This window comes from Trachurus trachurus (assembly GCF_905171665.1).
Source record: "Trachurus trachurus genome assembly, chromosome: 6".
NCBI lineage: Eukaryota > Metazoa > Chordata > Actinopteri > Carangiformes > Carangidae > Trachurus > Trachurus trachurus.
Window position 1 is genome coordinate 24,595,955 of NC_139897.1, and position 26,985 is coordinate 24,622,939.

The following is a 26,985-nucleotide window of genomic DNA, read 5'->3' on the forward strand; positions in this document are numbered from 1 at the left end:
TCAAAAAAGGTCCAACATTATTCTGTTCAGTTCACATTGTTATGCGTTATTTATTTCGTAACACTGTCTCTGGTTTGCTAATCCGATTCTGTATCAACCATCACATTGTCACTGTCGTTGTGTTTTTCACTTCACTTTTAGCAGGACTTATATCTCTCTGCTGTACACCCTCAGGGACTTCCATGGGAAGCATTGTCAAGATTAGGCGAAAGCAGGCAGGCAGGGTCAGTGGCATGACTGGTTAGAGCTACAGACTGGAGGCCGAGGGGGGTTGTCGGTGGTGGTGGTGGTGGTAGTGGTGGGGGTAGGGGTAGGGGGGGCTTCAGCTGTGGTAGCTGGGCAAAGCTGCCTGTTTCTGGGAGAGACGCAACAGCTCCTCCCTGATGGCCTTGATCAGGGAGGCGGAGGAGTGGGTCGGAGGCGACGTGTCCAGGGGCGGCGGGGCTGATGACAGATAGCCCACCACGGGGGCATCTATGTGGGTCGGGGGCGCCGTGGGCTCCCTGATACCACTTCTAGGCATCTGGAAGATAGAGGGGGAGGAGGAGTAGTCAGGAGGACAGTCCAGGAACTGAAGGCAGGAAAGACAGGGAAAGAGAAGAAAAAGAGGGAGAGGAGGAGGAGAAAAAAAGGTGTAGAGACATGATAAAGTAGAAGGAAATATAAAGCGGTGGAACATTTTTCTGCATTATTAAGTCCTCCCGGGTCAAGGAAGGAAGAAGGACAAAGGGAAAGAAGGACAAAGGGAAAGAAGGACGAAGGGAAGGAAAGAAGGACGAAGGGAAGGAAGAAAGGAAGGCAAGAAGGACAAAGGGAAAGAAGAAAGCAAGGACAAAGGGAAAAAAGGAAGGAAGGAAGGACAAAGGGAAAAAGGAGGAAGGAAGGCAGGCAGGAAGGATGAAGGAAAAGAAGGAAGGAAGGAAGGAGGGAGGGAAGGAAGGAAGGAAGGAAGGAAGGAAGGAAGGAAGGAAGGAGGGAGGGAAGGAAGGAAGGAAGGAAGGAAGGAAGGAAGGAAGGAAGGAAGGAAGGAAGGAAGGAAGGAAGGAAGGAAGGAAGGAAGGAAAGGAAGGAAGGATGAAGTAAGAGATGGGAGGAAAGAAGGAAGGGAAAAAGGGAGGTACGATAGACAGATTGGGTCAAAAAGGAAGGAAGGAAGAAGAAGTAAGGACGAAGGGAACAAAGGAAGGAAGGACTGAAGGAAGGGAAAAAGGAAGGAAAGAAAAATGGAGGGAAGGAACAGACTAGGTCAAGGAAGGAAGCAGAAGGACGGATGAAGGAAGTAAAGAAGGAAGGAAGGAAGGAAGGAAGGAAGGAAGGAAGGAAGGAAGGAAGGGAGGAAGGAAGGAAAAAATGATTGTGGAAAGAAGGAAGGGAGAAAGGAAGGAAGGAAAGAAGGAAGGATGGAGGAAGGGAACAGATTGGGTCAATTTGACCCAGAAGGACAACAGGAGGGTTAAAAAAAAAAACAGGAGGAGATCTTTCAAAGGAAAAGTCCCCGTTGGCGATAGAAAAGTTTAAAGTTTCACAATTGCACCTCCTTTCATTTCATTTCATTTCAGGTTTAATGAATCTGAAATGAATAAACCTGTGATTCACTCACTGCATCTTTTTCAGGCTGGACCCTGGAGAAGTTGTCGTCGTGGTAGTGGTTCCAGCCGATGCCCCCGTTCTGGCCCGGAGCGGGCCGGACCCCCGCTGGGTAACCATTCATCCGGCTGGACAATCCCACCTGGGTCAGATGATGGAGCTGGGCGCCTACACACACACACACAAATACACACACATACACACGCCACATCAGAGCTACAGTACGGTGCCTAACACTCAATCCTCAGTGGTCCCTCTTGATGCAATCTCACTTTGATGCAATCTCATTCGCTACAGTGTTTGCAAAGCGCTCTTAGCTGAGCTGCACTCTGTATGAGAAATGCCAGAATCCATTTCTATTAGTCCAAGTCACATGATTGCAGCAGCATCACGCCAGCGCCTTTAATAATTCAGGACAAAGACAAGGCTCTTTCAGTGTGACGGGTTTATGGGTGAAGGTGTGTGTGTGTGTGTGTGTGTCTGTGTTAAAGGAATAGTGCAGTGGCCCACATCCAGACGAGATCTAAAATAATGTCCACCACAGACAAAAACACTCTGTAAGGAGTCGTTTCCAACCTTCAAATGTTTGTGCTTTTCTTTTTTAGGGAACAAATGTGTTTATTGATGTTTCCAGCTTTACATACTTAAAGGGATAGTTCAACATTTTGGCAAATTGGCCCATTGCCATAATCGCTATAGTCATAGCAGTAGGTTCGTTACCTTTCATTGTAGGTGTAAGCTATTTTCAGTACGGCGGAGCGCAGCAGCAGGCTGCTCAGAGCTACGCTATGGAGGCTAAGGGAATTTCTTGGTTTCCCTCATCAAACTCATCAAATACAAAATCCCAAAACTCCACAGCGCTTTTGTAGACAAGTTGTGAGCTGCACAACCACCACGCTATGAGATAATGACGGAACGATACGAAACGGAGCCGTTTTCGAGGTAAATTCGTACAAAACCGCTGATGCGCGTTGCGTTCAGGGACAGCGGCACGGTGGCACAGTGGTTAGCACTGTTGCCTCACAGCAAGAAGGTCCTGGGTTCGAATCCCCGGCCGCCCAGGTCCTTTCTGTGTGGAGTTTGCATGTTCTCCCCGTGTCTGCGTGGGTTTCCTCCGGGTGCTCCGGTTTCCCCCACCACTAAAAACATGTCGGCTAGGTTAATCCTCCAGTCAGCGCCACTGACCAAAGGCACTGGCTCATAATCTGGAGTTGGTCCCCGGGCGCCGCACCGTGGCTGCCCACTGCTCCTCAGGGATGGGTTAAATGCAGAGAAAGAATTTCACTGTACTAGCTGTATATGTGACAAATAAAGTACCTTACCTTACCTTACCTTACCTAGTTTTTCAGCAAGCAGTCTCCGTATTTACCCTGTATTTACCTCGAAAACGGCTCCGTTTCGTATCGTTCCGTCATTATCTCATAGCGTGGTGATTGTGCAGGTCACAACTTGTCTACAAAAGCGCTGTGGAGTTTTGGGATGTTGAATTTGATGAGTTTAATGAGGGAAACCAAGAAATTCCATTAGCCTCCATAGCGTAGCTCTGAGCAGCCAGCTGCTGCGCTCCGCCGTACTGAAAATAGCTTACACCTACAATTAAAGGTAATTAACCTACTGCTATGACTATAGCGATTATGGCAATGGGCCAATTTGCCAAAATGTTGAACTATCCCTTTAAACACACTTGCAGAATTTTTCTTATTAAAAGCTTTAAATTCTTTAGTTCCATATCTGAGTAAAAAAAACAACAGCAAAAGGCAAGAAAAGAGAAACAGCATGAACAGAGAACCTATCGGCAAGGTGGTTCCTTATTCTTATGACAGTGTCAGAGGTCCAAAAGTTAAAATAAATTATTAGATAAATAATAATAATAATAATAATAATAGTGATAATTATAGATGTATGTGTACTTGGGACCCCCTTGAAAATGAGATGCTGCATCTCAAGGGGCTATCCCTCAGGCTATCCCTCAATAAATTCAATTCAGATGTGTGTTTTTAAATCTAAAATGCTCCATACTTAAATAAAGCCATCAGAAAGTGGGATGGATAATATCTGCATGAGCTTGTGTGTGTGTGTGTGTGTGTGCAGTCTTGTTCTGCTGTACCTGTTGTCCCCCCCACCGGTCGTGGTCTGGCGGATGAGGGGAGCTCATCGGCGTACAGGCCCCTGCTGGAGTACAGGCTGTCTGGCTGGAGCTGCTCGCCGTGCCCTGCTGTTTCTCCTGGTGGCAGGAAACTAGAGCCAAGGCCTTGCCTGAAACACAGAGACATTCATTATCATTCACTTACTTAATATTCAATAAAAAACAGACAAGTAAAAGGTTTTTTTTTCATGTCCATGTCCAGTATTTTCTACAGAAATGTGCTGATGCTAAAGACCAACCATGCTACTTTGTGGTTAAGCCACATAATGATAAAACCTTCTAACCTAATATTGTAAAATGCATACAAATTTCCATGCATGTCAACCTACAGATTGACAGATAAGCTGTGTTGTGTATAAAGCTTCACAATTCACAAGCACTTTATATATATATAACAATGTGTTTGACAGCTGCTGACTGTTTTATTTCCACTGGGATCATATTTCCACTTGTGATAAGTCGCTCAAGCACAAATACAGTTGCAGTACAGTACGTGTCCTTTGGCTGCTCAGCTCTCCAGAAAATGAATGAACTTCATAAAAAAGAAAAAGAAAAGCTGTTTATATTTTGGGCTGTGTGCCTGCAGAGTGTGAGAATCTGTGTTATGAGATGTCTGTGCGTGTGGAGGTGCCTCGTTGGTCTTTTTGGACCCAGTTAAGAGACCACTGCTTGGACCTGATCCATTAAACCAATAAAATAAAGATGATGCGTCCTTCATTATTCATGAGGCGCAATGCGCTGGCTGCACCTGAAGGAAAACACCACCGCTGGTGAAGTGGTGGAAATCAGGCTGCACTCACTGATCAATAAGAAATCGCTCTGGTTTATGAAGAGGTGAAAGTCAAATGAGGATATTATTAATTTATTTAGACATGAATACTCAATTTTCAGACTGCTCTACTGACCTCGGTGTCAGGCCTTGAACTGGTGCGGGGGACATGCTCAGCTCTGTGAATCTCTGTAAGGGGGGCAAAAGAAGACACATGGAGCTTAGACACAGTGAATAAAAGGCATTAATGACAAAACATAAAGAGAAGATATCATTTGTCAGGAATAATCAGTTTACAAATACAATTCATACCACAGTATATCAAGATGTAGCAGAATAAAATTGATATCCCTTATGAAAGCAAAGCAGCACTATTCCTATTGTTATTTACAGCATATCTTGAAAGTGGGCCAAGCTATGCTAATTTGTTTCTTTGGTTGTGTTGGATATCCTCCTTTTTTTTTTTTTTTTTTTTACTGCTCAACTTTTACAGCATGTTAAAGCACCGAACCTGAAAAAGCAGAACCAGCAAATAACTTTTCATGGCTCCACTGCTCCGTGTTACTGCTCTGTCTCTCTCTCTGTCAGCGGGTGAAAGCCAGTTGGGGCATATTAGGGACAGGACAGTACTTAATGCAGTTTTACAGCTGTAAAATGCATTTTAAATGAGGATTTTAAATTGTTAAATTAGCATAGTGGCAATTAAGCTATACAAAAAATAGGAATAGGTTTTGTAGTACCATGACACAACACAATGTTACCATAGTTTCTGTTTGCTGTGCTGCTACTTTTCCATTGAGAGTGTGGAATGCATGGTTGTTTTAGTCATAATGCTGACAGCATATGTAGGCCTCACTGCTAATCTAATCTGAGTGATTTAGTGGGCAACAATCTTTACAGTTTCCTGTACCACTAATATAAAGCTCTTCCATTTCTAAGCAAGTCATAACTTTCCCCCTTCTCATATAATACCCATGGGTACTGAAAACATTTATTCAATTTTAGCTCAACTCACCACCCGTCAATGGGAATTTCAAAGCCTGTTCAATGCTAAAGATAACTTCTCCTATGTCTCTCGACAAAGTGTGTTATACATAACGCAGTGTAAATATAACATAATATATACTGTACAACTGTGATGAAAACTGAGTTTGGTGTTCAATCTTTCTTCAGAGCACGTTGACAACGGCATGTTCTGTGAAACCAGCCCATAGTGACAGGAGCTAATGCAGATCGAGCATATGCATGGTACATTACTGCAGAGTCTTAGGAGATGTAGATAGCTGACGGGGGTTGTAAGGTCGCAGCTCTGTGGGGGCGACAGATGGAGGAATACTTAACTGATTAGTTTGCTAAGAGGACACGATTAAACTCCAAGCTATAGGCTTCATGCTGGGAACGAACTAAAAAAAAACCTTTAGAAAGGAGATAGTGAGATAGTGAATACAAGGGATTTGACATGCGCCCGTTTCCTGTGTAGTGTGGCTGTTACAAATTTCAACAGGGATCCTGCCTCTGTTGGTCAGTCGTAAGATAAAATGACCTTTAAAATTTACAGATTCAAGACAGAATACAGTTTACCGGATCTTAAAGGGATAGTTCAACATTTTGGTTTGTTAACTTTAATTGTCAGTACAAGCTATTTTTAGATCGGCGGAGCAGAAACGCTCTGGTGGACAAGTTGTGACCTGCACATTCACCACGCTATGAGATAATAACAGAACGTTACCAGACAGAGTTGTTTTAGAGGTAAATTCATGCAAAACCGCTGATGCGTGTTCCCGTCGGGGGCAGTTTTTCTGCAAGCAGTCTCTGCATTTCCCTCTAAAACAACTCTGTCTCGTAACGTTCTGTTATTATCTCATAGCGTGGTGAATGTGCAGGTCACAACTTGTCCACCAGAGCGTTTTGGAGTTGTTGGATTGTGTATTTGATGAGTTTGATGAGAGAAACCAAGAAATCCCTTTAGGCTCCGTAGCGTAGCTCTGAGCAGCTCACGGCTCTGCTTCGCCGTTCTAAAAATAGCTTGCACCGACAATTAAAGGTAACAAACCTGCTCCTAACTATAAGGATTATGGCAATGGCCGAATTTGCTAGAATGTTGAACTATCCCTTTAAACTACCAAAAGCTTTGATGCCAGGGAGAACTATTTGTTTCCAACACACATAGTTTTCCACAGTGCAACATAAAAAGCAGGATGGCGGTTAATGCTCTATCAAAAGCATCCATTAGATTGAAATGCCAGGGATTGCTACTGTACTTACACTAGGGAAAGGGCCGAGACCTTGGTAGGAGGGACCCCACGGTCTGGGGCCCCGGCCCGGGGGGCTGGAGACAGGGGGGGGGTTGCTGCCGACCCCAGGGAGAGTGATTCCTGCGGTGCTGCTCTGAGAGGTGGGCGACACGAGGGCAAAGGCGTCGTCCAGCAGCGAGTGCATCTGCTGCCGCGCCTCCTCAATGGAGGGCTGAGGGGGCATGTAGGGGGGCGGGGGAGGGGCGTGACCCGGCGGAGAAGAAGCGGGACCCAGGAAGACGTCGTCGGTGGGGGAGGGGCTCCTGTGCGGGGATCCCGGGCCTTGGTCTGGGTCCGACTGGGATAAGCACAAACATAATTACTTATATACAGGAATCTTGAAGTTAATTTCAATACTGGCTCCCAGTCAGCTACAGAATAGATTTTAAAGTTCTGCTACTGGTTTACAAATCACTGAATGGTTTAGGTCCAGAATACATGAATGGTATGTTAGTAGAGTCTAAACCCAGTAGAGCTCTGGGATCTACTGACTCAGGTCAGATAGTGGAGCACGGGAGTTCAAACCAGACATGGTGAAGCAGCATTTAGCTGTGATGCTGCACACAACGGGAACAAACTACCAGCAGAACTGAGATCTGCCCCAACTGTGAGCAAAAAAAACATTTCTCTTTTCACGTGTTTATAGCTGAGCTCTTTTTAAGAACTTAAAACTTTATCTATTTTCTGCTCTTGCTTTTAACTCTGTTTTTTGTGTTTGTTTTTATTCTGTTTTATGCTTCTCTTTTTTTTTTATGTTTTGTCTTTATGTAAAGCACATTGAGTTGCCTTGGTATGAAATGCGCTATATAAATAAAGATGCCTTGCCTTGCCTTGCCTACCTTTCTAAGACTTTTTCAAGACCTTCTCAATATTTTTTAATCCGTCACCGCCACTTCAAGCTGTAACCATTTACATCAGTGACACTTTTAACAGTTTTAGTTTGTGATAAAGATAGACCACTATGATACAACAGAATTCAAAACAGGCTGGGGGCGTCATGTGACATATGGTGCATTTGTAATATGCACTGGGAGCGCCAGAGCGTACTTTGTCCCTCTGAATTTCCGCCTGAGTGCGCATTGTTTTTTAATTAAACGAATAAATTCACACACTTTTACAATGTTTTTTAGGACTCAAACTTGGACAGCTAATTCAGGAAAAAGATACCTTCAAAATTTAAAACTTTAAAAGTCGTGAAAAGACTTTTTAATACTTCTTAAGGGCCTTAATTTTCCCAAAATGTATTTATCACCTTTTAAAACTTTTCAAGACCCCGCGGATACCCTGTTACAGGTCTTACTATATGTATCGGATAAATTTTAGATGAGATGGTGTGATTCTTCTGCACCACTCACCACATAGGCCACGTTGTTGACGCCGGGACACTTCCTGTAGGCAGCATCATTGTCGTCAGTGATCAGGTGGTCTTTGTCTGCATCCATCATTCCTCCATTCAGCTGGTCCTTCATCCTCTGTTTCGGAGAGCGCCTCCCTCGACCACTGAGAATCAAATCGAGAAATGTTTATCATATTATGGAAAAACCACGATACCGAACCAGGAGCTTTGACCTATTAGACCATTAACCTTTTCTTTGATTCCATGAAGATTGAGGGCATCTGAGTGTCTGGATCCAGGATCTTATCTATCTGTATCTGTGCTTTCTGATAGATACGATCCTGGTCCTTCATGTCTGTGAGGCCGCTGGTGACGTCATCCATGGCGGGGAAGTCGTAGTGGCCTTTTCTCTTGGCTCGCAGACGGATCTTGTTACGGTGGTGCTCGATTTCCGACTTGTGCCTCAGTGCTACCTGGATCTGAAGGGAAAAATACATCATTGGAAAAACTTGCCTAAAACACTGCATGTAGAAATCACACGCACACACTTTACCTACTTGTAATTAAAAACGAAGACCTTTGGCAGTGTCAAAGAGTTAAAGGGATAGTTCAACATTTTGGAAAATTGGCCCATTACCATAATCCTTATAGTCATAGCAGTAGGTTAGTTACCTTTATTTGTCGGTGCAAGCTATTTTTAGAACTCAGAGCTCAGAGTTGTTTAAGGGGTAAATTAATGCAAAACCACTGATGCGCGTTGCCTTTAGGGACAGTTTTTCAGCAAGCAGTCTCTGTATTTACCTTGAAAGCAACTCCGTCTCGTAACGTTACATTATTATATCATAGTGTGGTGAATGTGCAGGTCACAACTTGTCCACCAGAGCATTTTGGAGTTGTTGGATTGTGTATTTGATGAGTTAGGGAAACCAAGAAATCCCATGAGCCTCCGCAGCGTAGCTCTGAGCAGCTCACGGCTCTGCTCCGCCGTTCTAAAAATAGCTTAATAGCTTGCACCGACAAATAAAGGTAACGAACCTACTGCTATGACTATAAGGATTATGGCAATGGGCCAATTTGCCAAAATGTTGAACTATCCCTTTATATCTTAAAAAGTAATTTGGAAAATTTGTCCTCAAAAGTATTTTTAGGTAATAAAGAAGAAGATTTAACAACTTTGTCAACTCTGATTCAGTTTTTGGCGCCCTTGACAAAACAGATGAGACGAGAAGCGTTCTAAAGGAAAGAACAAACCTCTTTGTTAATTTGGTTGGTGTCTGTCAGTTTGCCATTGACGGGCGGGCTGTGCAGCGGTGGGACCGGCATGGGCTGCATGGCAATAAGCTGGACTTTGTTAGGGAGCCTCCTGCTCGCATCGGTGGCGCGAGACATCCGATCGACATGTTCAAAGATGGACGCTGAGGACAGATGTTCATTTGTGCCGTTCATAGGTGGAGGACCTGAGGAAGGAGGAAAACAAGTATGAAAACGGAGGACATAACTCAGGAGTGGAGTTACTAGAAGTCTAACTGCTAATGAGATGACACAAGCGACAACAGAGCGTGAATCTTCTCTGATTTGCCTTTTGATTTGACTGGCTTGACTAAAATGTGGGGTAAATGTTTTGGGTGGTAAACATGGATATGGACAAGGATTTCTATTCCCAACTTCCCGTCAAACAACGGATTTTCCCTTTGTTTGTGAAGGGGATTGTTTCTACGCTGTGAGTGACAGCTCAGCAGACAGTGATGGATGGTGAGAACAAACCGAACACAAAGCTACCACAGAAACAGACAGACTACACACAGACACAGCTGCTGCGGGTCAAGCCTGAGGTCTACAGAGAGACAAACGGAAAGTGAACAAACTCTTACCAATTCTATTCTTTCCTGCAAACCACAATAGAAAGGAAAGTGAGTTTGATTGAGATGAAGGAAACCAAATCAAAGCACCTTATTAACTATAAGTTAAGAATAAGAATACAAAAAAAGCCCAGTGAATTGAAGACCAGTCACCATGAGTGTCATTTTTAGAAAAGTAAATGAAAGGAGTGCAGAGACAGAGGGAAAGGCGAGAGAGAGAGAGACAAAGTTATTTAGGCAGATACATTTTCCAAAATGGATAAAAGCTCGTGTCCTGCTCTGAAACAAAAGGAGCTGCTTCTGATGAGCAGAAAAACCCTGTGATCAAAACACAAAGCCACAGAGAACAGAAAGAGAGAGATGGTTCATTACATAACGACAAGTGTGTGTGTCTCATATACTATACGATCTACTTCGAAACATTGTGGCGGGTGGGGTGTGGGGTGGGGTGTGTGTGTGTGTGTGTGTGTGTGTGTGGGGGGGGGGGGGGTTAGGATGTGTATAAATCTCTCAGGCAGAGGTTTATCATTAACAAAACAGAGCCCATTCCTCTGTGGGTGCGTCAGGCTGAAGTCTGTGTGCCTGACTGCGTCTGGCTCCAGCGCGTAGTCTCTGAGTGGCACTGCAGGCTTGAATCTATCAACAAGCTGTCACATGGAGTAACTTCAGCGATTTTTTTCTCCCCCCCTTCTCCCTCCTATTCCCGGCTCATTCCTTCCTCTCTGGGTGACTTTTTTTTCGACCACCGAATCGAGCTCCTACCAGGTGTTTCTCTTACCCTGACCAGCTCCCTCTGTCTTTGTGTCAGTGCTTGGGGTGACGCTGCACTTTTTCAATCAAATCCTGCCAGCTTGAGTTTAGCTCCCTTTTTTTTTATCTATATGCTCAATCCCTTTGGTTTCAAACTGCACACCCCCTCCCTCCTTGTGTTCGCTCTCTGTGTTTGGAGGAGTGATGAGAGTGTTGCCGAGGCCACTTGCCATTTAAAACATTGATGGGGAGCTTACGGGTCTGCTTGCTGTCGCTGGGCGTGCCGTGGGCTCTCAGGTTCTCCTCCGTGGATTCCCGCTCACTGGAACGGTCACTTACCACAGAGTCACCGTCTGAAGGCGAGATCCTGAAAACACACACACACACACGTCACACGCACACACTTGCATGAATAATAGAAACCCAAGAACATACTAACATGCTGAAATGCCATGCATAATCGACAACAGGGCTTTTCCAGGAGGATAAAAGCTGGGGAGAGTCTTCTAAGAAATTATAATGTGATTTGAAGCTTAAAGAGCTAAAATGAAAAAAGTATTTTACTAAAAAATGTTATTGGAATTCCATTTAATTTGTTCTGGCTGATTATAAAGTGAAAAAAAAACACAAATATCCCATCACAAGTTCATAAAAAGCATTAAGCAGCGACCACTGTGCAACTGTGCTGGTATTTTATTTAGTCTATTAAGTAGTTTAGAGGGAGATGTTGGTCATATTGAACATATTCAAGTCAAAACTAGCACCTTAGTTAATAAAACCTGCAAACAATGAAAATAAAAAATGTGGTCTAAGTCCATATACTGTACACAAACAGTCTGCAAGAGCATCCCTGACTGTCTAATGCATCAATAATTGATCAGGGGTTCTGTCAAAAGCTTTTAGTCTGGTTGGCCGACTGTCCCAGCTGAAGTGAGTGGGAAATCAGAAGGATGGGGTAAAAAACACACAATCTGTTAAACATCTGAATAAATATCTTAATCTCTGTCTAGAGTGGAGGCTTTAACACATTAAATGCTTTGACCATTTGGAGGATTAAAGCAATGAGTGATCTGGTGACTTATAACAGAGTACAACACTACAATAACGTAGGCTGCTTAGGCCTCTTTCTGATCTTTCTGATATTTTTTTATTATGTAACCTATGACAGAATAACCTATGTAATTCAATCTAGCTTTTTCTTAATATTTAATTGGACCAACCAGTTTTTCTGACTCAATTTCTCCTCCTACCCTGCCCCATCAGCAGCACTGACCTTTCTCGTCTCCGGCCGCTGCGGGAGGCCTTGGTGGATGAGGCGGAGTTTTTGGATATCGGAGTGGGGATCTCCCCGTTCTCCGATGGACTGAGGCCATCTTTAATGGACACGGGGAGGGGCCCGGGGCCAGACCCTGGCGGGACGGGCTCCTGAATCACCATGACATCATCCTTGCTCTGCTGGCCAAGGTGCAGCTTGGCAAAGTCGAAGCCTTTCACACTGGGAGCCTGTAGCTAAGGAGAGGAAAGGAAAAGAAAAGGGAGGAGGAACACACAGTTTTATGAAGAGGGAATGGAAAGAAAGACGGAAACATATAAAGCAGAAATGAGAGAAGTACGGGAAAGAGTGAGGAAAGATGAATATTCAATAGTGCAATCGTATTGACAGTTGCATGAATACACCAGTCTGCAGTTTAAGCCACAGCAGTGACAGTGTTGCTTTGAAATTTCTCCAAAGACCAAGAGTCACGAGAGAGAGAAGTGACAGCCAGACAGATGGAAAGACAAGTTTGGAGTTCATAATTAGGCTGAATGACTGCTGAATGGATGGCCAAGTGGGAGCCTCAGACAGACAGTCATTAATGAATAAATAGAAAAAGACTGTGAGAAAGAGGGACAGGGGATGAGAGATGTGGGGAAACATTGAGCTGCCTGCTCTCCTCTGAGGCCGGTGGAGGATGGAGACCGGAGACCCGAAGCAGCAGCAGCAGCTAGAGAGACTGTTTGAGTGTAAAAGCCCTCGGGACTTTTCCAGCAGCGGAAAAGAGTAAACAGTGGATGTCAGATCTCAGTATTTGCACTTTGCAGCTTGTGAAACTCTGGTCCTCTGACGCTGAAAAGCGCGTCTCGTCTACGCGAGAGGAAGAAAAGAGTGACGTGACATGTTCCTGTTAATTCTCTGAATTATACGTACACTCGCGGAGTTTATTGAAGCAAAATGCGTGGCTTAAAGAGGCTTGTTGGTATAAACCTGCTAATCCAGCGTGATGCTTGCCAGTATGAAACTGCTAATCCTGAGAGAGAGAGTATGTGTACATGTTTGTGTGTGCCGGCTCTCCACAGCATACAAACAAGGCCAGTCAGTGAAAGGGAAGGCATTGAGAAAAAAAAAGCAAAAAAAAAAAAAAAAAAAAGCTGCAGCTGAAATAGTAAAAGCCGTTTCAGTATAATTAACACTGAGGCTGAATGAAAGCAAATAGACAGCTCGTGATATCTCCCACACATTATGAAGACTAATTACTACTTAGTATGGTTTTGGGGGTAAATTAGGGAGGGGGGAAACACAACAGTTAACACATAGGAAATAAAATCTATTAAAATCTACTAAGTCGCCACATCTAAAGACAAACACACGGATACTAAAGTCTGTGGAGAAATCCAGGACTTCCTGTGTCGGGGGGGCAAAGTAAAATCCACTAATATCCACTAAGGTGAACAACCACTAGTCTCTATGGCTACCACACAGTATACCTCCTGCTTGGCTCTCCTCCCTTTAGACAACATTTTCATTCTCTCTTCTTTCTTCATCCCCTCTGTTTTCTTCTGCATCGTTCTGCTCTCTTTTCTCTCCTCTGGTTTAATTGCTCTCTTTTTAAGTTTATACTTTTCCTCGTCTTCATCTTCATCCTCCTCCTCCTCTTCATCATCATCCCCCTCTTCTTCTTCTTCTTCTTCTTCCTCCTCTTCCTCTTCTTCTTCTTCCTCCTCCTCACTGCTTATACTCTTTTTGCTCTTCGGAAGAGCTACTGGTCTCTGCAATGGTGGATAATGTAAATATACTTCTAGTGATCATGCTTTGTGTATTTGACATATCCTGAAAACTCAAAATCTGGACTATTAACGATTGACTACTGAGTTTTAAATTGAATTAACTGTGAATAATTAACATACGAGTGGCCACTGTTAAAGTGATAGTTCAACATTTTGACAAACTGGCCCATTGCCATAATCCCTATAGTTCCCTATTCGTTACTTTTAATTGTCGGTGCAAGCTATTTTTAGAACGGCGGAGCAGAGCCGTGAGCTGCTCAGAGCTACGCTACGGAGGCTCATGGGATTTCTTGGTTTCCCTCATCAAACTCATCAAATACACAATCCAACAACTCCAAAACTCTGGTGGACAAGTTGTGACCTGCACATTCACCACGCTATGAGATAATAACGGAACGTTACGAGACAGAGTTGTTTTAGAGGTAAATTCATGCAAAACCGCTGATGCACATTCCCATTGGGGGCAGTTTTTCGGCAAGCTGCAACTCTGTCTGGTAACGTTCTGTTATTATCTCATAGCGTGGTGAATGTGCAGGTCACAACTTGTCCACCAGAGCGTTTTGGAGTTGTTGGATTGTGTATTTGATGAGTTTGATGAGGGAAACCAAGAAATCCCATGAGCCTCCGTAGCGTAGCTCTGAGCAGCTCATGGTGACGAACCTACTCCTAAAATTATGGCAATGGGCCAATTTGCCAAAAAGATGAACTATCCCTTTAACAGAAAGTTTACACACAGACTACGTCTCCACTACATCTTCTACAAACCACCAGACACAGCTGTTCTGTACCTTCCCCCTTTTAACCTCCACCTTCTCCTCCTCCTCCTCCTCCTCTTCTTCTTCTTCCTCCTCCTCCTCCTCTTCCTCGTCCTCACTATAATCTATATCCCTTTTAAGTGGAGGGAGTTTCTGGCGAAGGGAGGTTCCTGACTCTCTGAATGACATAGCAGACTGAGAGAAGAGGAGTTGTGGTGTTAAGTGACGGATGATTGTGTTAGGCAGAGAGAGGGGCAGGGTAATTGATTCTGCACTTTGGAGTCATTGCATTAACTTCAGTTCACAGCTCAGCTCAACCAAAGAAATGCAACAAAATTTATTATTTTTAATAATAGATTAGAGTGGTATTTTTTTGTGTGTGTCGCCAACGGCATCAGAGTTAATGATGAAGGAGTCACTGGGAGATGAGAGAGCATTGCAGCTGTGAGAGACTCAGACAATTGCACTGCTGCACCACAGAGCACTATGGACTCTATGGACTCTGGACATGTTGGTCAGTATAAGACAGCAGAGAAGGACCACACATATGCAATAGTCCTGCAGGAGTTTTCACCTCAATGAAACTATGCACCACACATGATGAACTTGGCACTGGAACAAATCTTTTTGCACATCATGCTCACCAAAACAAAACAAAAAGATAAAAGATAAGCACTACTAATTAGTTGTACTAATCTAAATATCAGAATGATGTATAACTCACATAACCCTTGCTTGTTCTCTGACTCTGTAGTAAACCTGACCCGGTGTCGCTCAGAGTGAACTGATGAACTGATGCAGAAAGTACAAGAAAACCTCAAAAAGGTTTTTGAATAAAATAAAAAAGAGCCGTCGAGGGCCCATCTCATGTACTGTACTCATAGTCCAGATGAACATGTCCTCTAATACATCTCTCCACTGGCATCATTAAACTTTTACTGATCTAATCTAAAAGAAGAAATGATGAAGAGCGAGTCCAGATTCTGTGCAGTCCTACAGCAGCACATTCATGGCAATGACAGATCAACCCTGTTAATTAGCCGTTCATTTGAATTTTTTAAAGTGGTCTCTGGCTTCGCATGTCGGCAGCAAGAACAAGTTGAATCAAGGGGAACTGGACTCGCTGGCTCTAGATACCGTTGAGCTACCGTTGCACATTAGACAAGCCTCCTCACTGTCCATTTTAAAAACTAGTCTTAAAACCCATTTTTACTCCCTGGCTTTCAACTCTGCTCTTGTTTTAGTGTTTTATGTTTTGATTTTATTTATTGTTTTATTGTTTCTAATTGCTTTTAAAAACAATTGAAATAACTATTCTATTGTCTGTTTTATTTATTTTATTGCCTTTAATTGTTTTATGTCTCTATGTACAGCACTTTGTTTTCAACTACGGTTGTTTTAAAGTGCTATATAAATAAAGTTGAGTTGAGTTGAGTAGATACAGGATATGATGAAGATGTCAGAACTGAGGATGAAAGGTGAAACGTACGACCAGTCCAGTTGCCCCTTGATTCAACTCTTCTTGGAAAACAGGTTTAAAGTAGTCGCTCACGTCTGACTTCTAACACTCTAAGAGTTACATTTTCTCATTTCAAGATCATTGATGTTTCAAGGGTGACTGCTGCTGCCCTTTTATACATTTCAAGAACAACTGCTGAAGAAAGGAGCTGAAATAAGTATGAAATATTGATACAGTGAGGCCTTGGTCGGACACGGAGCGCCACTGATAGGACTCTACCTTCTGTCTCTGCTGGATGGAGGTCATGGCATCCGGCTGGAACTCCAGCTTGTCCGTCCGACACAGTTTCCAGTACAGGATCGAAATGATGACGATGACGACGAGAAGGGGGATGACCACCCCGATGACGATCCACATGTTGGTGTTCTCAGCGTCGGAGGGTGAAGCCGTCACTTTCTCTACAGCTTTAGACAAAGAGTTAGAGACAGAGAGGGATGTGGAGTTTTTAGTTTTAAGTTGACCTTGAAACACAAATATGGGACACATTTATTCTTTCCTTTCATCTGTGTATGTGGTTAAATATTTCAAGCATATCCTTTAAACCCCTTTAAGCCTTTTCCCCCAACTGTATAAGGCTGCTAAACTAAACATGCAGTATTGTTGGAGTGCTGGCTCTTGTCTCGCTGCTGTAATCTTCAGTGCAGACCTTCATTAGTTTTAATTAACACTCATTTCATCCCCAGGGAAAGTATCGTAAGAGAACAGAGTCAGCACAGAAACACAACTCCCTTGAGGTGCTCTCATTAGGCCGTCATCCCTTGTTTAGATTCCTAATGAGGAAGAGAGGCTTGTTGTACAGTGTGTGAAAGGGGAGGTAATTAGCTCAAATGTTACTATAAACATACAGAGGAACACATGGACCCAGCAGTCAGCTTGTATCCTGGCTTTTTTTTTTCCTTCTCGTGCACAATATTATATATTATATTGCATCGTTTGTCTTTGTCTGTGTCACACTAAAGGCAAGTCCATTACTACTTATATCCATAACCTCCACTTCAACTCCATCAGCAGTGACTCAGACTTTTTTTTAGGTAATGTGGATGCTGCTCACACACATGGAAGCTCTAATTGAGAGTGTGTCCATCTTCTCCATCACTACACAAACACTTAGTCGGTCTTGAACGGTTACTCACGCTGTGCTAAAATCCCCTGGACGCGATATCCCAGGACAATGGCGGCTCTTTGGACGTCCAGGCTGTTGAGTAGGTTGGCCGTTTGGACTGCAGGAACCCTCTGACCGCCGGGACCCTCCACGAAATACACTATTTCCAAAGGGTGGTCTGCACCCGCCAGTCGGCTCGCACTCACAACCTTAAAGTGGAAACAGGAGAGGGAAGGTACGATCTGTCACTTGTTTAAGAATCTATAGATTTAGGTTCGATTTTTAACAAGTGAGAGTCAGGGATTCTTTTTTTTAGTTAGTTAAAAGTCAGGAATCATTTCTGAGATAAAAAAGTCTGAATTTCTGAGTTTTTTCTCTGAATTTCTGACTTTTATCTTAGAAATTCTGACTTTTTATCTCATAAATGATTTCTGACTTTTAACCCAGAATCTTAAAAAAATAAAATAAAACCTCCATTGTTAGCCCTAAAGCTCTTTCTTATCAGTGACACCATCTCTGTAATCAATTATCCAAGTCTTGCATTATCTTTTATTGAACTATTCTAGAATGAATATGTTTGGATCTATGGGCAAGGCCAATCTGAGATTTGGGACTGAATCTATAGATTTAAACAGCAACTACTCCTTAAATTTGTTTAATCACGGGGGGATTATTATGGTGAAATATAAAGTAGCAGTTCTCATTACACAGAACACATTTCAGGGCCTATTCCTCGGTTGTTCTTCAGTTACACAGGGCAATCAACAGGCCTAATGAGTGCTACTGTATGAAATGACTGTTTGTGCCGTCTACAACTCTCTTTTAAACAGTTGGCAGACATCATGGCATCTTGTGTCCTCTTCCAAACATAAACATGTCCAGATGTAGAGGGGTAAAAAAACCTTCAAGGACACTCGACAGACCTTGTTCCGTCTTTGCATCGCTCAAGGACCCGCACTTGCAGAACTCACAGTTCTGAGATGTTTACTAATCATCTTTCATCATGAGACTGCTTCTTGTGTGTTATAAATTTAAAGTCCCTATTTCTTGTTGTCATAACCTGGAAATGTTCTTTCACCCCACAGACAGTGTTCAAGAAATTGAAACAGACGTGTTTCCAAAAATGAACATGGGATCCATGGAAGATGAGACACTACTGGAGCTGGTTGACTAATGAAGGTCCTTAATGAGCAAAGTGTCACAATTCCAATAATATGGATGACTTTTTAATAATGACCATGGTACCTCATTTTCCATGAAATACTGTAATATTAATCTTCTTTTTTTTTCATTTTTGTGACTGCAGAAACTAAAATTAAAGAACTAAGGCACTGGTTGGCCTCTTTGGATTTGCTATGCTTCTTACACAAGCTCCTGATAAAGAAGCCCAGAGAAACTACATGTTCTCACTCTTTCATAAAATAACTGAGTGTACATTTAAATTGCTTTTAATGTCATCAGGCACAGCAGTCACATGTCAAATATTGCCTTTGTATGCATTTGCACTGCATGTGTTATACACCTCTTTAACACAATATACGCAACATATAAAAATGACACACATGATATATCAACTCACTGTCTGAATTATTCCCACTGGAGCATTCATTGTTTAAATATTTCTCCATGTTGTCAAATACATGCGTGTGTGTGTGTGTGTGTGTGTTTCTATGTGTGTGTCTCCCTCTGCGTGCCCTGAGGCACAGCGCAGTCTGCTGTCTGCATTACTGGAAAGAGTAAAGCGCAGGTCATGCCTGGGCTGACACAGAAAAACGGCTGGGCAGGCTCCCTTATCCACAGTCTAATCCAGTCCATGCACAGTTATTAGAGTGGAAAGATGGCAGTGTGAATGTGTGTATTGCACGACCCCAATTCAGCCTCCTCTTTTATCTGTCTAGGGCAGACTCATGTGGTATTCTCATAGGTGACAGCACCACACTGACTGTGTTATGACAGTCGTGGGCTTCCGTTTGAGACACATATGTCTCTGTGTTTGTGCGTGTCTGTGTGCGAGAGAGTGATATAAAGGTTTCCTCTGAAGTTCAGTCACCTCGCTCTCATTATATCCGACTGACACTCAGACATGAGTGTCTTTGAAATGTACAAAAAAAAGTATCCCATCAAAGCTGGAAGCAACACAAGCACATCCTCCAGCTTCCATGTATAATACATATTCATATGTATGATGACTGTGAAAAATATCATTCTGAAATGCAGAAAAATGCCAGAGCCTAAAATTAAAGATCTAATCTTAGCACAGAGACAGACACTAAGGCTTTGCCACAACTGCAAGCATGGTCCTGCTGCCTTTTGCTAAATTGCTCTGTGGGTTTTATGGAGACGACGATGCAGGAGGCAGAAAGGTCAGAAACAGTGAGGCTGCTGCTCGGCCAAGGATGATATTTATCACCCTGACAGCCCCCTCTTGTTTAAAGACCACCATATGCACTCAGACTTCATGAGTTGGGATCAGTTATGCATCTCTCGTCTCCTTACAACAAGCCTCTCTTATCCAAGTGTTTTGCTCGAAGCCGCTTGTTCCTCTGATTTTTAAATCTTTTACCCTGTCCCTACATCTCCCCCTCCATAACGCCTGCCCTCTCGACAACAGCCATGCGCACTCACTCTTAATCATCCCAAATGCAGGATACAGACGGAGAAAGAGAGAGAATTAATAATTGATCTGCTCTTAGCGGCTTCGTGACTCACAGGATCCATCAAGTAAGGGGGGGTTAAAGAGAAATGAGGAAGAGGAGAAAGAACAAGGAATCATCATGAGGCCGTGGTCGTCGAGTGGCTTGGCCCCCGGGTTGAATGGGATGCTGTTGCCATAGTGACAGACCCCTATCCTGTTCCCTTAGAGATGAGCTGAGCAGGTGCGGAGTGAACCCACAAAAGCTAGAGCCTGATTAGTAAAGCAGCAAGGCTTTCAGTGGTTACAAACACTTGCAACGCTCACATAATGAGCCCTCAGTGCTCGGGCAAGGTAGTTACAAAGAGCTTGCATCAAGGAATAATGATATAAATGGTGCAAGGAAGGAAGGTTTTTCAAGATTTAGTGAGTAATCCATTAAAAAACCTCCAGTTAAAGGGTTTTATAAGTATTGTTATGTAACGAAAAAAAGATCAACAAATAAATCTATTGTACGCTGTTTCTGGAGAAATGCATTACAAGTCTTGGAAACACGCTGCTATATCTTCATTTACAAATAAATTAGGTTCTTGTATTGAGTTTCCAAACTTTAATTAATGACAGAGTGAGCCAGAGTCTGTACCTGAACACTGTTGTTGCCTACGGTGGTGGCTCTCTTAACACGTCGGACTAATCCCATGGCCTCTCCCAGTAACATGGCCACCCGACGCTCCATGTTGGCTTGGAAGGTCCTCTCGCCCACTTTCTGGTCGAGCACACCGAGGAGCACTATGTACAAAGACAGTAGGAATATGATACGGTGTAAATACAAGTCCATAATTGCTGTAAGTAGTTGCAACACGCTCAAATCCGTTGTACCTGTTCTAACCCAGGAGGAGCGGAGCAGCTGGCTGGTGTTCAACGCTGGATAATGGAAAGCTGTTGAGGAAAGGAGATTACAGTGTTTTAAGTAGAACAACGTAACTTGGAAATGGCTCAATCACGGTGAGATGATCTTATAGTGCTCACGCTCAGCGATCTGCAGCACGGGGAAGCCCATGTAATAGCTGAACTCCACCATGGTGAGCCTCATCAGAGCCGTGCTGACCTCCGACCCCATCAGATAACCCCTAGAGCCGCGCACGGTGAAGGTGATGTCCACTGGCTGCCTCACCAGCCGTTGATCTTGATATTTTGGAGCAGCCATGGTGATGTTTACAATCTGTAACACAATTAGACAGAGATGTGACTGTCCAGCAGAGAAAAGATTACACAACAAAATGTACAAAAAAACACAGTTTCCATTCTGCTTGTTGATGTAGTTTCTGGGAAAAGCCTGCTTGTCTCCTAAACAGTTGCAATGAAGTTTGCAATTTGAAAATTGTTGGCTTCGGTGATTGGAAAGCAGAACACAAAATTTTGGGCAGCGTGGCTCAGGGCACTGTTTGCAAGTTGTTCATAAAACATTTCCACGCTGCAACAAATCCTTGATTTAATCCTTACATTTATTCCAACTATAAGACTTTAATACAGGCATCAGAGTAATAGGATTACACAAACCTCTTCTGAAGCCAGCAAACCACGTAGCCAAATAAGTTCTTTATTAACAAACAGTAAGATTCTTTAATACTCTGCAATTGGAGCATGAACCCCCTCGAGAGCATGTTGCCAAGTGAAGTGTCCTGGGTTTTTTTTGTTCACGAGTGATGTTAAGATGGAGAGTGAGGTGGGCGGCAGGATTGATGTAACGTCCACAGCGACAGGACAGAGCTGCACTTAAAGGTGCTTGAACCCTCACCTATGGTAATAAGCTCTGCATGGTAACCAAAGGGCTGATGTTGTGGAGCAACACAGCTGGCAAAAACAAGCTCCCTTTGCTTTGTGTCTGTGCTCAGACATTCAAAAGGAGCTCGAGGAAGACTGGCCTCTATTTAGTGTTGAAAGGACCCAGCTGAGGCCAGTTTATCAGGATGAAATCCAACCGTCAGAACTGGTAAAAACATGGAATATCTGGGCTTCTATACTTATGATGCTTGTAATACAACCCAGATTTGAGAAATTGTGGAAAACGGACAGCTGGACAAATTATCAACCAATCTAGTAATTTACTTCTCTCAGCGAGTCATGCTTTTATAACTAGTCTTCTCCAACTCCCCAGGCAAAACATTTCTGCCACAATTCATTTACTGAAATCCAAAAATCCTCACCAATTGTAATGAAACAGAACAGCTGCTGTTTGCAAAGCTATATTACAATTAAAGTCAATCTGTGACGCAGCAATCACATCCAGCGAGTGAAATAACTACAAGCTGGGTTAAATGAGTCCGTGGTGGTTCTTGCTTTGCATGAACAGCATAACAGCAACTTTAATTGTATAATAAAAAAATCTTCCCTTTTTTCATACGCATAATACATTATATTGAGTAGAGCCACTGACAGACAACACTGTATGTTGTATCTTATGCTTTGTGTTCCCACTCACATGAACTGTGAAGTTGGTCGACTCCTTTGAGCGGCGACGCACTTCTGCAAAAGCCTTGGTCAGACCTCTTTCAATGCTCTCACTGAAGTTGCAGAACCGCACATCTACGTGACCGGGAACAAACTGCAGCACTGCACAGAGTGAAAACATGGAGCATTTTATTTCAAGTCGTAATAAGTCACCTCAAAACTTGAATTACTGGTAGTACATCCAGCAACCATGACAGACAGTTTGAGAATGGAAACTTTTACCTGTGTGGACTTGGTATTTAGGGTTGGGCGTTGTCCAGTTGGGAGACACAGACAGGAAGCGGCGTCCGGACCTTCTTAGAGTATTGACGACAGATATGGCTGTGTACACAACTGGGCCCGACACCACTCGAAACAGAAAGTTGGGTGGGGGGTCCACGACCTTCACAGAAAAAGCAGGAATGAATAACACAGAGGAATCACTTAGTGGCAGCTGATGCTTCTGAAAGACCACTGTGGCTCTTGCGGATCTCATCTTGTGGTTCATTTATTACAGAGCTATAGATTAGAGCAGTGTTTCTTAACCTTGGGGTTAAAATTATGATTAAAAACACCACACACAATCTTAAACAACTGTATTCTAGACTTTCACTTTCTAGAGTATAAATCAAGTTCAAATAAAATGCAGCATATAAAAATATCCGAGCTGGCGCATCTTGATTGACGGGGTCGCTAGAAATTTGTGATGTCAAAATGGGGTCACGAGCCAAAAAAGGTTGGGAACCACTGGATAAGAGTAACACAAAACAGTAAAAAAAAAAAACAACATACACACTTTACTGTATGTAAGGGTCATTAAACAGTCCACTCACTTCATAGTCACTCTTTTAACGAGGTGTCTCTCATCAAAAATCTAATATGTTGACATTGTAGATTTTCACTTAAATTAGTAAATATCATTTACCTGCAACTCCACTGACTTGTTGAATTCTACTTTCAATAGGTCTTTGATTTGAGCCTTTGCATATCCAACTGTGGCCCCAGAGGGAAAACCTACAGAGAAAAGGATACGATCATGGTTAAAGACTTACTTTGTTATACCAAAATTGTCATAGTTAAATTAGTTAACAGTTTTAAAGTGTCAGTTTTTACACATTTGGCTTATCATACACATGAAGTTGCAAAGTGAAACGTCAAACTTACCCATTTTTACTAAATAAGTAGGCCTGCCAATGCTGCAGAAGTACGGTCTGGCAGTTGGTGCTGCAGTTGTGGTCTTTTCACCGGTGGTCGTGATGATGTTGACGCTGGTTGAGGCCTCAGTGGTGGCAGTAACTCTAGTTGTGGCTTGATGTGTAGTTGTGGTGGCAGGTGTAGTTGAGGGCACAGCAGAGACGGTAATAGCTTCACTGCTAGTCGGGATCAAGCTCATTGTGGCTGGGTTGTCAGCTCCATTATCAGTCACCCCCTGATCACCCAAAACCTCTGGGAGACCCAAGGTGACATTAGAAGGGGGTCTGGTTGAAACTAAGGTAACATTGGGAGTTTGTTCAGTCGTCAAAGTTGAGTCTTGGGGAATTAATTCTGTCGCCCCAGCGGTCGTGTTGCCAACAGGTTCGACGGTAATGGGAGCGAAGGTTGCAGTGTAGTATGTGGTGGTTGCAGTTAAGACAGGAGTGGTGTGTATGGTACCAGTAGTACTGTGTAAGAATGACTCTGTAACAAACCAATGGACGTCCGTCATAGAGGAGGAAGACGCTCCAACAACTGGGAGCGAAGGTGTGGTATGGGGTGGTAAAACTTCTGTCAATGCGGTGCTGTCAAAGCCAACAGTTAGAGCAGGTGTAGCCCAGTCCGTGGAGGATACCTTATCACCCCAGATGGAAGAAGAGGGGTCAAAGACGTGGCTCGGGACTATTGAAGGATCTAGAAAAGGCTCTGTGACATTGGCCGGTGGAGGAGTCTCCTCTGTTGTTACTGTGGCTGTTGTTGACTCATCCTGAGGTTCAGACCCGGACAGATCGCTCAAGGACTCCTCTTCAATCAATTCTGTATCATTGATGATGCTGCCGGTGGGTGTCGTCACCGTGGTACCGAGAGACACCATCGTTATGTTCCCTCTCTGTTCAGCTCCGTTGTCTGAACCGTTGTCCTCCTTGGTCAACTGAATGGTGTAATACTCCAGACTGTTCATGTCAGGTAAGAGGACATCCGTTGGTTGGATTGAGAAAGCGTCGCCCCAATCCGTGTCCGATGGGTCAGGTATGTCGCCGTTAGCTGCTGGGGTACTAGGCTCCATTGTGTAGTGAATCGTAGAGGAGAAAGTGGAAGGATGGATGGATTTTAGTGGAATAACCGTGCTGTATGCTGTCATGAGGCTGGGAGTGGGTGACAGCTGAGAAGGATGCAGCGACAATGGAGATATGCCCACTCTGGAAGGGAACGATGTATCATAGCTTTCTGTATAGTCCTCTGGGTCGTACGAGTCAGACGGCACCTTGGTCACCAAAGGGAAGTCGTCTCCGTCTGAATTCAAGAACGACATTGTCTCCAAGTAGTCCCCAGACCCCCAGTCCACCTCCATAGTGTTGGTGGGGTAGAAGTCCTCTGGAGAGACCTCAGTGGGTTCAGATGAAGGTGGTGATGTATGATGGGGGGCAAATAAAGGCACATTGTAGCCGGGGGCCAGGACCTTGTTGTTTGGTGGCAAGTTTATGCTATGTGCTGGTTTGTTCTCGTACAAAGGGGCGCTGCTGGGGCTCAGCTGGTCTACATCCAAGATTTCACTATTCGATTCATCTGCTGGTGAGTCAGCAAAAGCCAAATTAGGCAGCTCAAGCGGCTGAACAGGTTGGGAGGTCATGATCGACGGTGTTTCCTCTGATACGGCACCCTGCTGCTGCTGCCTGCTGAACGCTGCAAGGGGTGGATCTAAAGCTTTATGCTCAGCCTTGAGACCAAGCTGAGGTGTTCTTGTAGGAGTTACAGGAAGAGATTGTTTGGCAGAATTTACCCTGGCCAACTTCCAGTCTGTGGAGAGTTTAGCTGGTGCCTCAAATTGTTGTTGCGTGGACCCCGATGCAGGTTCGGAGGGGCTCAATGACGGGATGGAAAGAGGATGTGGTTGTTCTGCAACAGCCTCACTTGGTGTGAATGGTTGGGGGTTTCCAGAGGGAGCATGTCCCCACTGGAAAGGCATGATGTCAGCAGTCCTAGCTTCATGTTTACGTCCCATAATGGTTGGCAGGGCACCAGGGGTGTCTGGGCTCTCAAAGGCAGTGTAATGCGAGGCTGGTAAACTGGATGGTGACGACCCTGTTGAACTTGGAGCATCGCCAAGAAATCCCATGGGGTGGTATGCGGAGTCTAACAGAGACTCATCTGCGGAAAGAATAGAGACAACAGGCTCAATTTAACTGCAAGGTAATATACAGGAATGAGAGCTGGTCTTTATACACAACTTGTCAATCTGATTCTAAGAACTAGACCTTTACTAGAGTGTACTTTGTGTCCTGCATTGGAAAACACCAAACATTTAAATCTGACCACATCAACCCTTTTGACTGTGCAGCAAAACTGCTCCACAGAGAGGCAGGATGAGACCAGATATGACTGAATGGAGGCAGGCCGGCACTCAAAGTTATATCGTATGACTATGAGCAACAATGATGTCACATTAGGGGGGGGTGACTTTAGTCTGGAACAAGACTAGGTCAAAACTTCTTATATAGTGTATACTGTATACGACCGCCTCATTAGATAATGATTTGCATATGGACAATGTCATTGCGTCACATTTGCATATTGCCTAGTGTCAGCTGCTTTCAGCCCTGTATCTATTTGCTTCTCCTCTTCCTCGAGGCGTTCACATTTCCAATGAAGTTGCTCTTTTTTCTTCATGTAGTTGGACAATGGGACAAGTTTGATATAAGGACTGAAAGGCAGGACTATCAAGACAACATGTTAACAACCAGTCACTTCCAAGCCATTTCCTAGTGTGGTTTGGTTTGTTCAAAAAAAAGTTAGATTTGTGGTTATTGTATGTTCTCAGTCAGTCAGTTACACACAATTGGGGATGTACCGTTACCCATTCAGGCCCTAAATGCACTGGACTAAAATGAACCTTCATATGCAAGGAAATAACAGAAAACCGAGGTCACAAGGACGTTTTATGGGTTAACAATTCATCAAAACATGCACCACTCTAACCCTCATCACCTCCGGGGCAAAGGTTACTGAATGACAAATAGACGGTATAGTAAAGAATGACACTTCACTGAATGGGTTAGTGATGTTATATGAGACCTTGGCTTATATTTAGACCAAATCAATACAGGTATTGGCGGCACTTATTGGCACCAGATTAGAATTGGAGATCCATGAAACTGTGAGCATGTTTACGGGAAAGCACTAGTTTTACAAGTGGTCAGCTGACACTGACCACTGCACTGTGTGCGAACTAATATCCTATCTCCAGAGGAACATACCGATAAATTAAAACATTCACAGGCTGAGAAACTGCCATGAGAAAAAATTCCATGCTTGACTACACAGGGGTATCATAATGAAGGCTGACAATGACGACTTTCCTCACTTCCAGTTTTGAACTAAGAGAACTTGCTGATGTGCATGCACTGACCATATGTTCCAAAATGAACGAGAGGTTATTCTCCAACCACCCCAGCTGAGAATATCACCAATCCTTTATTAAGGTGACCTTTGAGTGATGGATGGTGCAAT

General features: G+C 43.6%; 1 protein-coding gene across 1 annotated transcript in view; it reads right to left on the reverse strand.

Annotated features, from left to right (window-relative positions):
- Positions 1-322: 322 nt before the first annotated feature.
- LOC310987524 (UPF0606 protein KIAA1549-like) overlaps positions 323-26,985 on the reverse strand; it is a gene marked incomplete at both ends in the record, with an annotated part of 37,025 nt that continues 10,362 nt past the window's right edge. Inside the window, 19 exons of the mRNA XM_083973829.1 lie at positions 323-571; positions 1,601-1,755; positions 3,695-3,843; positions 4,639-4,691; positions 6,768-7,094; positions 8,152-8,296; positions 8,382-8,611; positions 9,384-9,589; positions 10,972-11,108; positions 12,015-12,250; positions 16,280-16,464; positions 17,194-17,371; positions 20,438-20,583; positions 20,674-20,733; positions 20,824-21,016; positions 22,277-22,407; positions 22,528-22,687; positions 23,210-23,298; positions 23,449-25,626. Of these exons, the coding sequence (XP_083829955.1) occupies positions 323-571; positions 1,601-1,755; positions 3,695-3,843; positions 4,639-4,691; positions 6,768-7,094; positions 8,152-8,296; positions 8,382-8,611; positions 9,384-9,589; positions 10,972-11,108; positions 12,015-12,250; positions 16,280-16,464; positions 17,194-17,371; positions 20,438-20,583; positions 20,674-20,733; positions 20,824-21,016; positions 22,277-22,407; positions 22,528-22,687; positions 23,210-23,298; positions 23,449-25,626 (5,207 nt within the window). The remainder of the gene's footprint in view (positions 572-1,600; positions 1,756-3,694; positions 3,844-4,638; positions 4,692-6,767; positions 7,095-8,151; positions 8,297-8,381; positions 8,612-9,383; positions 9,590-10,971; positions 11,109-12,014; positions 12,251-16,279; positions 16,465-17,193; positions 17,372-20,437; positions 20,584-20,673; positions 20,734-20,823; positions 21,017-22,276; positions 22,408-22,527; positions 22,688-23,209; positions 23,299-23,448; positions 25,627-26,985) is intronic.